General features: G+C 50.3%; 4 protein-coding genes across 7 annotated transcripts in view; 2 read left to right on the top strand and 2 right to left on the bottom strand.

Annotated features, from left to right (window-relative positions):
• Positions 1 to 2,537, bottom strand: part of LOC121600078 (centrosomal protein of 135 kDa) — a 34,355-nt gene extending 31,818 nt beyond the window's left edge. For both annotated transcript variants that reach the window (XM_041928377.1, XM_041928378.1), the window contains exons 1-3: positions 2,242 to 2,537; positions 1,811 to 2,078; positions 1,329 to 1,543 (exon numbers count right to left, since the gene is read on the bottom strand). In XM_041928377.1, coding sequence (XP_041784311.1) covers positions 1,329 to 1,543; positions 1,811 to 2,078; positions 2,242 to 2,412 — 654 coding nt within the window. In that variant the 5' untranslated portion in view covers positions 2,413 to 2,537. The remainder of the gene's footprint in view (positions 1 to 1,328; positions 1,544 to 1,810; positions 2,079 to 2,241) is intronic.
• Positions 50 to 1,317, top strand: LOC121600088 (luciferin sulfotransferase-like). The gene is made up of 4 exons (XM_041928390.1): positions 50 to 342; positions 420 to 883; positions 943 to 1,036; positions 1,110 to 1,317. Exons 1-4 carry the CDS (start codon positions 50 to 52, stop codon positions 1,228 to 1,230), a joined length of 972 nt encoding a protein of 323 aa, XP_041784324.1. The 3' UTR covers positions 1,231 to 1,317.
• Positions 2,538 to 2,858: 321 nt separating the features above from the next.
• Positions 2,859 to 4,784, top strand: LOC121600079 (general transcription factor IIH subunit 4). Its single transcript, XM_041928379.1, has 3 exons — positions 2,859 to 3,238; positions 3,314 to 3,418; positions 3,489 to 4,784. The coding sequence occupies exons 1-3, from the start codon at positions 3,048 to 3,050 to the stop codon at positions 4,696 to 4,698; spliced, it is 1,506 nt and encodes a 501-aa protein (XP_041784313.1). The 5' UTR covers positions 2,859 to 3,047; the 3' UTR covers positions 4,699 to 4,784.
• Positions 4,785 to 5,017: 233 nt separating this feature from the next.
• LOC121600089 (BAG family molecular chaperone regulator 2) lies at positions 5,018 to 11,048 on the bottom strand. 3 transcript variants are annotated; one of them, XM_041928391.1, is made up of 4 exons: positions 10,845 to 11,048; positions 8,300 to 8,837; positions 7,892 to 8,034; positions 5,018 to 6,710 (listed from the first exon to the last, which is right to left on the bottom strand). In XM_041928391.1, the coding sequence occupies exons 2-4, from the start codon at positions 8,536 to 8,538 to the stop codon at positions 6,346 to 6,348; spliced, it is 747 nt and encodes a 248-aa protein (XP_041784325.1). In that variant the 5' UTR covers positions 8,539 to 8,837; positions 10,845 to 11,048; the 3' UTR covers positions 5,018 to 6,345. The 3 variants fall into 3 exon arrangements, with proteins under 3 accessions (XP_041784325.1, XP_041784326.1, XP_041784327.1); XM_041928392.1 differs by lacking the exon at positions 10,845 to 11,048 and adding an exon at positions 9,750 to 10,073; XM_041928393.1 differs by lacking the exons at positions 8,300 to 8,837; positions 10,845 to 11,048 and adding an exon at positions 8,989 to 10,072.
• Between the last annotated feature and the right edge of the window lie 794 nt (positions 11,049 to 11,842).

Raw genomic sequence — 11,842 nt, 5'->3', positions numbered from 1 at the left:
TTGCGTTAGTTTAACGTTAGCTGCAGACCGACCAACAGCCTCTGCAACGATGATACGGTACGAAAAGTACAGCAACCAGTACACCGATCGGATCGACTGCCCGGGCACGGAGAAGCACTACCGGTTGACGCGTGCGGACCAGTGGTGCATCATGATCGAGAAGTTCCTGCCGCTGGTAAGTCCCATACAGCAGATGGCCGTTTACGAGGACGATGTGTGGGTCATCACGTACCCCAAGTGTGGCACCACCTGGACCCAGGAAATGGTTTGGCTGCTGAACAACGGGCTCGATTATGCGCGCGCAGGCAAGCTAACGCTCGAGGAACGCTTCCCTTTTCTGGAGTGAGTGTTAAGCGGGAGGGGATTGATAGTTCTTCTTTACAGCTATTGACATCTCTAAAAAACACCATCCTTTAAAGGCTCTCCGGTGCACTTTCGCTAATGGATGGTGATTCGGTCGGTCGAGTGCAAGATTTACCCCGCCCGCGCCACATTAAGTGCCACCTGCCGGTGATGCTTCTGCCGGACGCGATTCGTACGGTGCGGCCTAAAATTATCTACGTCTCGCGCAACCCGAAGGATGCGGCCACATCCTTCTACCATCACTATCGCAACATCGTGGGCTATGACGGTCCGAGGGAGCACTTTTTTGACGCCTTTCTGAACGATAGTCTCATCTATGCACCGTTCAGTGAGCATGTGCGTGCGTACTGGGAATGGAGCAAGCAGCCGGCTGGTGCGAACTGTCTCTTCCTAACGTACGAACAGATGAAGCGCGATTTGCGGGCAGTGATTGGGCGGGTTAGCAGCTTCCTGGGCAAGCGGTACACCGAGCGCGAGGTGGACGAGCTGGAAAAGCATCTTTCCGTGGAATCGATGAGAAGTATGGTATTGAAACCATTTCATAGAAGCGATACAAGGGTCCTTTTTCCACCATTTTAGACAACAAATCGTGCAACATGGACGATCTGCTGGAATGGGCCCGGAACACCACCCACAGTGAGGAGCGTAAGCAGCTCTCGAAAACGAACTTCCAGTAAATGCTCGCGAAATCGATCGATTTGGGGGTGTGAATAAAGAGAGAACATTTCTTTTTATGTTTTTCGTAGGTTCATACGCAGCGGTACGGTTGGATCCTACCGCCACGACATGGACGATGATTACATCCAACGCTTCGAGGAGTACGAAAGGGCCGCCACCGAGGGCACGGATTTTGATTTTTTCTTCTAAAATAGATGCAGTAATAGACCCGGTACAAATTTGTCGCACCCGAGACCGCAAATTCAATTCAATAAAAAAAATAACTCATTTCCCCCACCACCACCAACCTGATTCTTGAGCGCATCGATGACTCCCTGCTGGTTTTGCGTTTCCACACGCAACCGTTCCACCTCGTGCAGCACGTCGACCTGCTTCATCTGGTTGCACGGACAGCGGCAGGTCGGTGGCATACCTCCCGGCTGCTGCATCCCGCCCTGTTCGCAGCACTTTGGCGGCTGGTAAAACGTGCCCGCCCGAACAGTCGAAACGAAGGGTTTGCGCTCTGGGGGAAAAAATGGACGAAAAAGGAGGGTTTTATTAGTGCGGAATAGCAGCCAACCACTAACACTTCCCCGGAGGGACCAACCACACTGGAACCACGAACAACGAACAACGTGCTACTTTTCACACGCAGTTAATCATATTCTCCCACAGCCCCCATTTCCACTGTTGACGCACACGCAATGGCGCACACACAATCGTCATTAATCGATACTATAGAGCGGGGGAGTGGTAACCCTCCCACAACACACAAACGACCAATACTCACGCTTGTTGGCAGTGTCCTTGCGCGATTTCACACTCTCGCTCGAGCCCGTTTGCAGCTCCCGGATCTTACACTCTGCCGCGAGACATTTCTCCTCGAGCTGCTTCTTGTCCGCCTGCAGCGATCGTACGCGCGATCGCAGCTCCGTGTTCGCCAGGATGTGCTTATCCTGCTGCTTGATCAGCTCCAGGTGCAGCGCGTTACATTCGGCCAGCAGCCGCGAGTTGTCACACTTGTACGGCTCCACGCCCAGCTCCCAGGCGGACTTTTCCTGGTGCGCAAATGAAGTAAATAAACAGTACAAAATAAAACTGTTACTAAAGGCAATGGTAGAGGGACGCAGGACACCTTGCGGGGGTCTGGTCTGCCGCTAATGACTGCGGTTTGAGCGTTGCCGAAACGCCTGTCGATGGTTGCTGTGATTGTGCCCGTACCTGGTGCAGCTGTTCTATCCTTTGGTTGGCACATTTCAGCTTTTCCGACGTTTGGATCAGATCGTCCAGTATTGCGGAAACGATCCCGATCGCACTGAGCGGCAGCGGATGCCCAAACCCAAGCACATCTAGCCGCGTCCGCAGCTCACTGTGCCGGGCTTCGATATCCATCGTGTTTCGGCTTGTTTCGCTGCTGGCACACTTATTTTTCTACTTGAACACACAGTGTAACTACATCGAACACATTCTGGGACGGAGAAAGAGTGGAATTTTAATGCACAATACGCACGACACGCACTGCGCGCTCGGTGCGATTCAAAATAGCAACGGCTCGCGGCGTTTGTTTACATCCCGTTGACAGCGAGACCCAAACAAACGGTCCAATGCGCGCGTCCAGCGGAACATACATTCTTTGAATTTTGAGAATTTTATAATATTACGAACTTTGGCCATACAATAGGATTTTAAAATTCATTTTTTTGTTTTTTGAATTGTATTTTTGTTTGAAAGGCTATAGAAAGACTTTGAAAATTAAAATTCCCTTGCGGAATTTATCCATTCCCATCCATCCGTCAACAGACAGCTGTCAGCGCTTCCAGTCAAATGTCAACCAAGCCGAATAAATGCTCCTGCCAGTCCTTGGTGTTTTATTTACGGTGCGGCTTGCTCCGGCCTCGAGCCAACCGACTTGTCCGTAAAATCCTTACCGGCCTCAAAACTAGTTTTTCGCAAATGCTGTAGCTCACCCGCAGCTGCCTCCATCCTTGAGAACAAATTGTTTTCCGCACCCCCGCGTACCGGCAACCATGTCGGAGGCTAAGAGCAGCCAAGGTAACAGCGGCACCACCAGCAAAGGATCGTCCTCGTCCGGCTCGTCGCTCATCACCAAACCGGCTAATTTAGAATGCAAAGATTTGGAAGAGTATCTGAAATCGCGACCGCCCGAGGTGCTGGAAAAGCTGTACAACTACCCCGCCATCTGTCTCGCCGTTTATCGGTAAGCTTCCATCGAGATGCGGTATCGCTTTTATCTTTAAAAAAAACCTGTTCTCTAATGCACAAACTTTTGCAGCGAGCTGCCAGAAATAGCGCGCCAATTCGTTATAAGAATTCTGTTCGTCGAGCAACCGATTCCACAAGCGGTCGTGTCCTCGTGGGCAACACAGGTCTACGCAAAGTGAGTACAAGTTCGATCGGGAAGATACAGCTCGCACAGTTCACTAACCCACCGCCTATACCATTCGCAGGGAAAACACATCCGTCTCGCAGGTGCTGACCGAGCTGGGTGTATGGCGGAGCGCGGCCTATCCGGGCGGGCTGGCCGCCTGGGAGCTGTGCCCAACGTTCAAGAAGAACCTCAAGATCGCACTGCTGGGCGGCGGCCGGCCCTGGTCGATGTCGAACGCGCTCGATCCGGACCAGAAGTCGCGCGACATCGACTTCCTGGACACGTACGCCATGTCCCGGTGGCGCTGCGTGCTGCACTATATGGTTGGTGCCGGTAGCTCCAAGGGCATGGAGGGGGAAGGCATCTCGCCGGACGCGGTGCGCATCCTGCTGCACGCCAATCTGATGAAGCGGGACGAGTCGGACGGCAGCCCGGTCATCACCCGGCAGGGCTTCCAGTTTCTGCTGCTCGACACGCAGGCCCAGGTGTGGCACTTTATGCTGCAGTATCTCGATACGTGCGAGGCGCGCGGCCTCAACCTGCCCGAGTGTCTGTCGATGCTGTTCCAGCTTAGCTTCAGCACGCTCGGCCGGGACTACAGCTCCGAGGGGCTCAGCCCGGGCCTGCTTACCTTCCTGCAGCATTTGCGCGAGTTCGGGCTGGTGTACCAGCGGAAGCGCAAGGAGGGCCGGTTCTATCCGACGCGCCTGGCGCACAACATCACCTCGAAAAACGCTACCCACGCCACGACGCTCGCCCAGGACCAGGAATCGAACGCGACCAAGGACAAGGGCTACATCATCGTCGAGACGAACTATCGCGTGTACGCGTACACCGACTCGAACCTGCAGGTGGCCCTGCTCGGCCTGTTCACCGAGCTGCTGTACCGGTTTCCCAACCTGGTGGTCGGTGTGCTGTCGCGCGATTCCGTCCGGCAAGCGTTCCGGGGCGGCATTACGGCGGAGCAGATCATCAGCTACCTGGAGCAGCATGCCCACCCGACGATGCTGACGGTGGAGCAGGCGATCAACAGCAAATCCTCCCTGCCGCCCACGGTCGTCGATCAGATAAAGCTGTGGGAGAACGAACGGAACCGGTTCACCTACACCGAGGGCGTCGTGTACAATCAGTTCCTGTCGCAGGCCGACTTTATCACGCTGCGCGATTACGCCCAATCGATCGGCGTGATGATCTGGCAGAACGAGCGCATCCGCACGATGGTGGTCACGAAGAACGGGCACGACGATGTGAAAAAGTTCTGGAAACGGTACTCCAAGGGTGGCAGTTAGGTTATAAGGTTGGTTTAGCTAGCATTAGGAAGAAGCGTGCGCGCAGTGTCTGCGGAATAAAGAGTGTAAGTTCATCTAAAATGCAACGGACACAATGTTTATAACATTTTTTTTTAAATATTTTGTGTATTTTGCATATGAGTTTAATATTTTCCAGTTGCAGAAACCGGCTTATTCCTTTCTGTCGTCTAGAATACATTCCGACAACTGCCCAAAACGGAAGATGCTTCCTTCCGGAAGCAGACAGCGGATGTGTGTACATCCGGAACAATCCAGTTCAAACAAAATCATTACTGACCTTAAGCGTTTGTACAGCTTCTTTTCTACGCTCTGAGGAGAAGCTATTTCGGCGGCAGAGTTTAAGCCTTTTGCCCGCGCGGTCAGCATGAAGGGGCAGTGTGTGTTTTTCTGTGTAATCAGAACTGATTTCCTTCCTGCAGTTTTGTGATGTTCTTTTCCTTCCATTCAAAATCCCTAAGTACTAGCGAAAAACCAAAAATTAAACTATCTTTGAAAACCAGACCATGCTTCTACAAACAACTTTTTTTTAAAAACAATGCTTTAAAGGGAGGGTGAGATTTCTTCTCGTCATTTAAAAGTGCAACAAAACCATTCTTTTTTCAGTCTATCCATGTACTATTTCCGTTCCTTTCTTCATCTAAACTGGTATGGTATGGAAAAAAAACGATTCAGGTTCCACCTAAAACCTTGCCATTCTTCGCAAATGCTTCTCACTGAAAGAACTTTAAACTCACTGGCATGGAAGATGTGTATCAATGAAGGAATAGTTTAGATCGAGATGATTTAAAACAAAAAACTGCTAATTTAATACAGAATTGGAGAGGAGAATTCATAGGATAGTGGAAACGCAATCATTTTCATCATCGCCGTGTTACAATTCGCAACGCCGCATTTTGTTTTCATTGCTACAGATAATGGCTAAAATAGTGGAAAATTATGAAAAATTACAAAAAGTACAGTATTAAACGCGCGCAGAAACAATTACAACACCGATACTCCCCCGTTCTCCCTTCCAACATAGCTGAGGGGGAAATCTAGCAGCGGCGCAACAGCGGGCCTTCGCGTGTGACGCATCCAATGTACGTCACTTTAAAAGAAAGGTGCCCCGGAATCTAACAAAGCAGGAGCGTGTACACGTGTTGTACGGTTTGACGGACGACTGCTAGAAGCAGCAGGTGTTTTACCACCGTAAGTTCGCTCTGTGCGTCCGGTCCAATCAAGCGAATTGATTCATCCCTTCTGTTTTCTTATTTTACTGCATTTTTTTTGTGCTGCCGTTGCATAAGCTTTTGTTATGAATTATGTTTGAGTTACCAGAGCTTCCGATGGCTCCGTTTAAACTGCTTAATTAGACCCCGTGCGCTTCCCGGTCGCCGGCACATGGTACACACGCAGGCTATCCCTCGCCAATGCGGTAACGAACAGCATGTGCGTCCTCCCTTTTCCTACTTTTGGAACACCTTTAACCCCTCGTCCTTCGCACTATCTTTCCCACGAGGTATGCCTGACCGGAATTCCAACCCGTTGTACCATATGCTATGCGCCCATGCTGCTGTGTTCCTTATCCTCCTTCCCCCTCCCATTTGCGTTTCGGTCACGGTCCCGGCATGTCCCTTTCTTGTTCCTTCAGTGGACGATCGTTTGCTGGGTCAGGTAGACCAGCAGCGCCTGCAGCCGCTTCTTGATCGTCTTCTGATCGTCGAGCGTGCAGCCGAGCAGGACGCTCTCGAACTTTTTGTCCGTACAGACCGTGTGCGGGTCGACGTCCGTGTACACGCTCGTGTCGGTGGTGCTGCACGCGTTCAGATACTGTTGGCACTTTTGGCGCGAAATTACCGGGTCGGCGCTCGCGATGATCAGATCGATCAGGCTGTTGACGTGGTGCAGCGAATCTTCCTGCGCCTGGTCGCGCACCGTGCACACGTTCAGCTCGACCGTTCCGAGTCGGCTGCTGATCCGCTGCACGTAACAGTCAATCTCTTCACGCTCATCTAAAAAGGAGAGGAAATTGAAAAAAATGAGCAATTAGTCAATCAAAACGATTGAAGGTTAGAAATCCAAAATTGTTTTTAGTCCTACGCAGCAGATGAAGTGCGCAAAGCCCACTCATAACCGATTCAAAATTTAAGCCGATTGAAAGCAAATCTTCGAATAACGCACCTTTTACGGTGAGAGCTTCCACAAACGTTTCACAAACCTGAACTCAAACCGAACCGAGAAAAAAAAACCGGTTATAGCGAGCTGGATGGTACCAAAGCTGGTCAAAATATGCATATTGCTTCCTCCGACCCTATCCGTGCGTGGGTTTATTTATTTTAGGAAACCTCTTCTTCCCCCGAGAGATAGAGAGGTGAAAAATTGGCACGCACCCGAAATGTTGACGGTGAGACCCCTTTTCCTTCTTTGTGCTTGAAATGTTTCTTTGTTCACAGTTTGGTTTGAAACACCATCTTTTTTCCTGTCCAACCAAGAGTGGTAAAGGGGATTAATTTAAAACTAAGAATTTCAAGCAACACACATCATCGCCTGCACATTAACGCTCTTCCGCGTAATTTAAAAATATTTAGCCCATGTTTCTATCGGAGGTTAAAAATTTTAACATGTTTTTTGTGACGCATCTCTTTTTGCTCACTTACAACAGCATTCGTTCGTGATGAGGATGATGCCAAAAAAATAGAAATGCGCGTCTTCCCTGACCTAGCTCAACATTAGCCGAGAGCATGCGTCGTCGTTGTCGTCGTCATCGTACACAAACACGCACACATAAAAGCATCGAACATACCCGAATCCGAACGCGAGGGGGGATTGTTTGCGATAATCATAACAGCCTCCCCCCCCCCCCCCCCCCCCCACCACACCATATCAGCGGATGATGCGACAAAACAATTGCACCCAAAAAAAAGCAAAGAAAAGAAAACATTCGACAACATCTGTGTCGGGGACTGTTTGTGGAATGTTCTCGTATGTGCTCGAACGTTCTCGAAGGTTTTTTTTCTTTTTCTTTGACGTGACGAGTGCGAACCAAACTAGGACGGAGCAATCATCCACCCCATGCCGATTGGGTCCCGCGCTATTGCACTTGCTTCCCTTATCGGTCTTAAAATACGGAATTTTATCAGCTTGCGCTCGTTTTCAAAATGAAACACCCAAACACACACACACACACACTTACTCTCATTTAGTCCGGACAGGTATTCGTTGTTCTTGAGCAGATCCACCGACATTGCCAGAAAGTCCTTCTTGTCGCGCAGCACCATTGCCTCCTTGCGAAGCGATTCCACCTTCGTGTCCAGCTGGTCAAGGATATCGATGAACCTGGTCGTAAAAGAGCATTACAATTAGAATCCAGTTGGAAACAAGATGCCTTTGCAATGAATGGTGGGGGAATGATGCCATAGTAGCACGGGAGAACATGGGAGCAATCTTAGGTGGAGTATTCTTGCAAATTTGTAATTCTACACCTGCCGACGTGCAAACACTGTAACTTGTGAACACACTCAAACGACGCAGGAGAGAGTATGAGAAAGTGTTGAAACAGGTGAAAAAGACCAAAACTAAAGGGAGGGTTCGTGGGCAGCACCTTTCCATCGGTGGTTTGTTCAGCCAGCTGCTGCCGGCCTCATCGACGCGGGGCGACCGGGGCCACTCGGAGCTGGTGGAGGCGACAGCACCACCGCTACCACCACCCATCGCATCCATCACACCGACCATCACGTCCGACACAAACATGTCCACCTCCATGCTTTCGGTGCCGCCGGTCGTTGCCGCTCGATTGCCGGACGAGGATGCTGTTCCACCAAACACGGGTGCCGATATCATTGACGTTTGTAGCTGCTGCTGGGGAGGTTTTCTTTTTCCTTTTTGGTGCACAGTGTACACAGTTTCCTTGGTAACACGCACGGTCTGAGCACGCTGAAGCGGTAAATGTGTCTCTCGCGCAGTCCGGATTTGTCAACTGTCACTTCAAACGTTTCCAATTGTTTCACACCAATTCGAAGACGAACCACACACCGATACAGCTTCAACACAACTATTTCTCACACACACACACTGTCCACCTGGTACGATTGTGTGCTCTATTGCTGTCACAATTCGGTTGCCTTTTCGAAATGTGCTCGCTGTTTCCCCCGGTAATGCAAGGTGCGCGCGCGTGTCCACCAAATCACAACCCAAAACCAAACCAGGCGGAACACAGGAACAGGGACCGCGTGTAAAAAAGGGAAAAGAAAAAGATCGATTTAGTAAAAAAGAAATTAACACTTCAGTTACCTTGTCGTGCTGGTCACTGCCGAAGGCCCGAACTCGGCATCGAACTGCTGATCGAAACGGGACCGCTTGGCGCATCTACCACCACCACCTCTCGCACGCGACCATTCGTCACCCATATCTCCCGTCCGATGCTGGCCGCTAATAAAAAAAGGCCACCACCACCAGCAGCTCCTTCCTTTCCCGTTCAACGCAGCCAACTTTTCGACTGATGGCGCGTTCCTCTTTGCACGCGTAAAACTATTTTTCTTTAACTTTTAATTAATTGCGACCAATCGTATTCATTTTGAGGGCACACGGCACACGGCGCCAACCAGCTCCACACACCAGCACACACACACACACACACACACACACACTTCTAATTACGCACGCACGCCGCGCTGCCGTTGTGTCTCTGCCGACGCGCAGGAAGCAATGCTTCTAGAACATTTTCGAAAACGGGTGCTTTTGCTTCCGCTGTCTGCCGCGATGTGGCTTCTTTCAAATTGCGCTTGCTTGTGGCTGCACTTTGCTTTGTGCGTTCTGTGCATCTAGAGATGCACCTGCAACTCCAACTCGGTCCAATGTCGGTCAAGGACGGAACGGAGCTCTTTGGCGCACGGAAGGATGGACGGGCTACTACCACCACGGGCTACACTTTTCTCCCTTCTATCGTGCGCACCGTTTCAAACTAAACAACACACACACAGCTTCCCATCTTGGCGGAATGTAGACATCAGCATCATCGCCCCTTAATGTCAGTTCAATACGGTTTTTCCAACCTGGCATAGTGGCGCACAATCACAGGAGCCGTTTGCTTTCTGCAGCTTTTTCCTTCCCGGTGTTAGCTGCCTGTTTCACAAATTTTGTCCTTTTCTTTTCACTCATGCTTAAGCACTTTTCTTTTGGCGGAATTTTCCGGCATCCATTCACACCCGAGTAGCAGCAAAAGGTGTAAATTTTCCGATCGATGGCGGCGCGTTCCGTGACGCTCTCTTGCGCTGCTGCCGCCCAACCTGACAGTGTGTGTGCGCTGGGGGTTCGAATGAATTTTCCAGAAGCAATTCCCCTGCATGCTCGGTGGTAGGGAGCGAATGGCAACAACATACGGCAACAACACCGTCCTGTCATAGCAGCTGACGCGACCTGGGCGGGGGGGGGGGAGGGCGTGGAGGTGAGGTGTTTTTGACGGACATGCCAGGCACGCACGCACACAAACACGCACGCAGCGGGTTGGAAAAGAACTCGAAGCAGCGTGGGCCTGCATGAGCGGGGTGGAAAATGACGATTCTCGGAGGAGCTTGGGGTGTAAAAACTGCATCTTTTCCTACTGCTCGCTCGTGAGCTTTCGCTTTGTTTGTGACAAACGGTCAACGAACGTATGCGTACACCTTTATGCTAGTCGGCCGCTGTAAACCATTCTAAAATGCACTACGCAGTATGATCCGGTGCAAAACGCACACTCCTTGGGCAAAGGGAACGGCATGAAAGGGGTGGTAAACACGATCAAATTATATGCACTGAAAAGGGGCCGACAGTGAGAAGGCCTTGGTGCTGGTGGTGGTGGTGGTGACAGAGGCGGTGGTTACCTTATCGACCCTTCCATCTTGTATTGGCGGCGAGGCACGACGGTCGGTGTGACTTTTCCGCAGAACTTTTCGTCGTCATTTTCACACTTTCGTTTCCCACACATCGAAACACGCGGCGTGGGAACAGGGTGCTAGGGTGGGTTCGGAAAATCAATGTTGATTCTAGGGTCGCCGAGGGTATAGAGTTTATGAGCCCCAAGGGTTCCGTTTCGATGCGCCGATGGAGCCCTGCTGGAAGCAACCATTTTTCTGCCGCACGGGTAAAAAAAACAATGACACCGATCTTACCTGTATTTTACTGTACGATTTTATCGCCGTTTTTCCACTGGTCACAACTAAAACTGTTGTTTTCACGCTGAAGGTGCACGGCACCGTTTTCTTCGTTCGCCGTTTCGGCCTGCTGCGCCTGCTGGGCTGTATGCCGTTCGCTGCTTTCAGGTTTGACGTTTGACGATGTTTTGCGCTGTGGGCTTGTGTGTGTGCGTGCGTGTGCGCTTGTAGTAGTGAGGGCACAGGGAACGTGCGATGCAGCGCGCACGGCACCGTGTAAACGAACTGTTTTGGTGCAAATATCGAAACGTTGATGTGTAATTTACGAAACTATTTTCACATTATTTGTGCGGATAAAGTGAGTTTACTATCTCTGCATCGTGTGGTGATGATGATATTGTACCAGCACGATGGGGAGCAATTGTGAACAATTGTTTTGAAGCGACAAGCTGTACAAACAACCCTACCCGCATTACGACATAACCGTTGGTGGAGTTGGATTTTGCAGCGGAATCGGCGACACTCGGGAAAATTCCGACGAAGATGATCTCACATCACCGATGTGTTGATTGCATTTATTTGAGCGGTTCTAGGTGATTCTTTTAAATAGCTCTTAAGACGTACGTTTTTTGCACTTTAATATTCGCCTCGAATATGGAATGAAAAGAAAAATAAGCTAGATTTAAATTACAGTGAAGCGCCGTTTAAATTTGCTCCGGTAACGGAACCAGGGGTTCCGATTCCGAGCTCCCACCACTCCCCAAATAGCCAAATTTGCAGCAGCAACTAATTTTGGCATGCTACAGATCGCTGCTTGAATTCACCTTTTGCAGTAGATAAACAGCATCTAAGTTCCAGATGGGTCTTTCAAGTAGCGCTTAAGCAGCTTCCTTATGCCACGGTGCCAAGGATTATTTTTGATTGCGTTTTATTTTCAAGCAAGCCGTCATCAATTTAGCGCGTGGCCACGGAGGTGACAAAATGTTCAAAAAAATCAACTTGTTCAAAATTGTTTG

This window comes from Anopheles merus, chromosome 3L, assembly GCF_017562075.2.
Source record: "Anopheles merus strain MAF chromosome 3L, AmerM5.1, whole genome shotgun sequence".
NCBI lineage: Eukaryota > Metazoa > Arthropoda > Insecta > Diptera > Culicidae > Anopheles > Anopheles merus.
The sequence above is the reverse complement of the archived record's forward strand: the minus strand, read 5'-3'. Positions and strand labels throughout refer to the sequence as shown.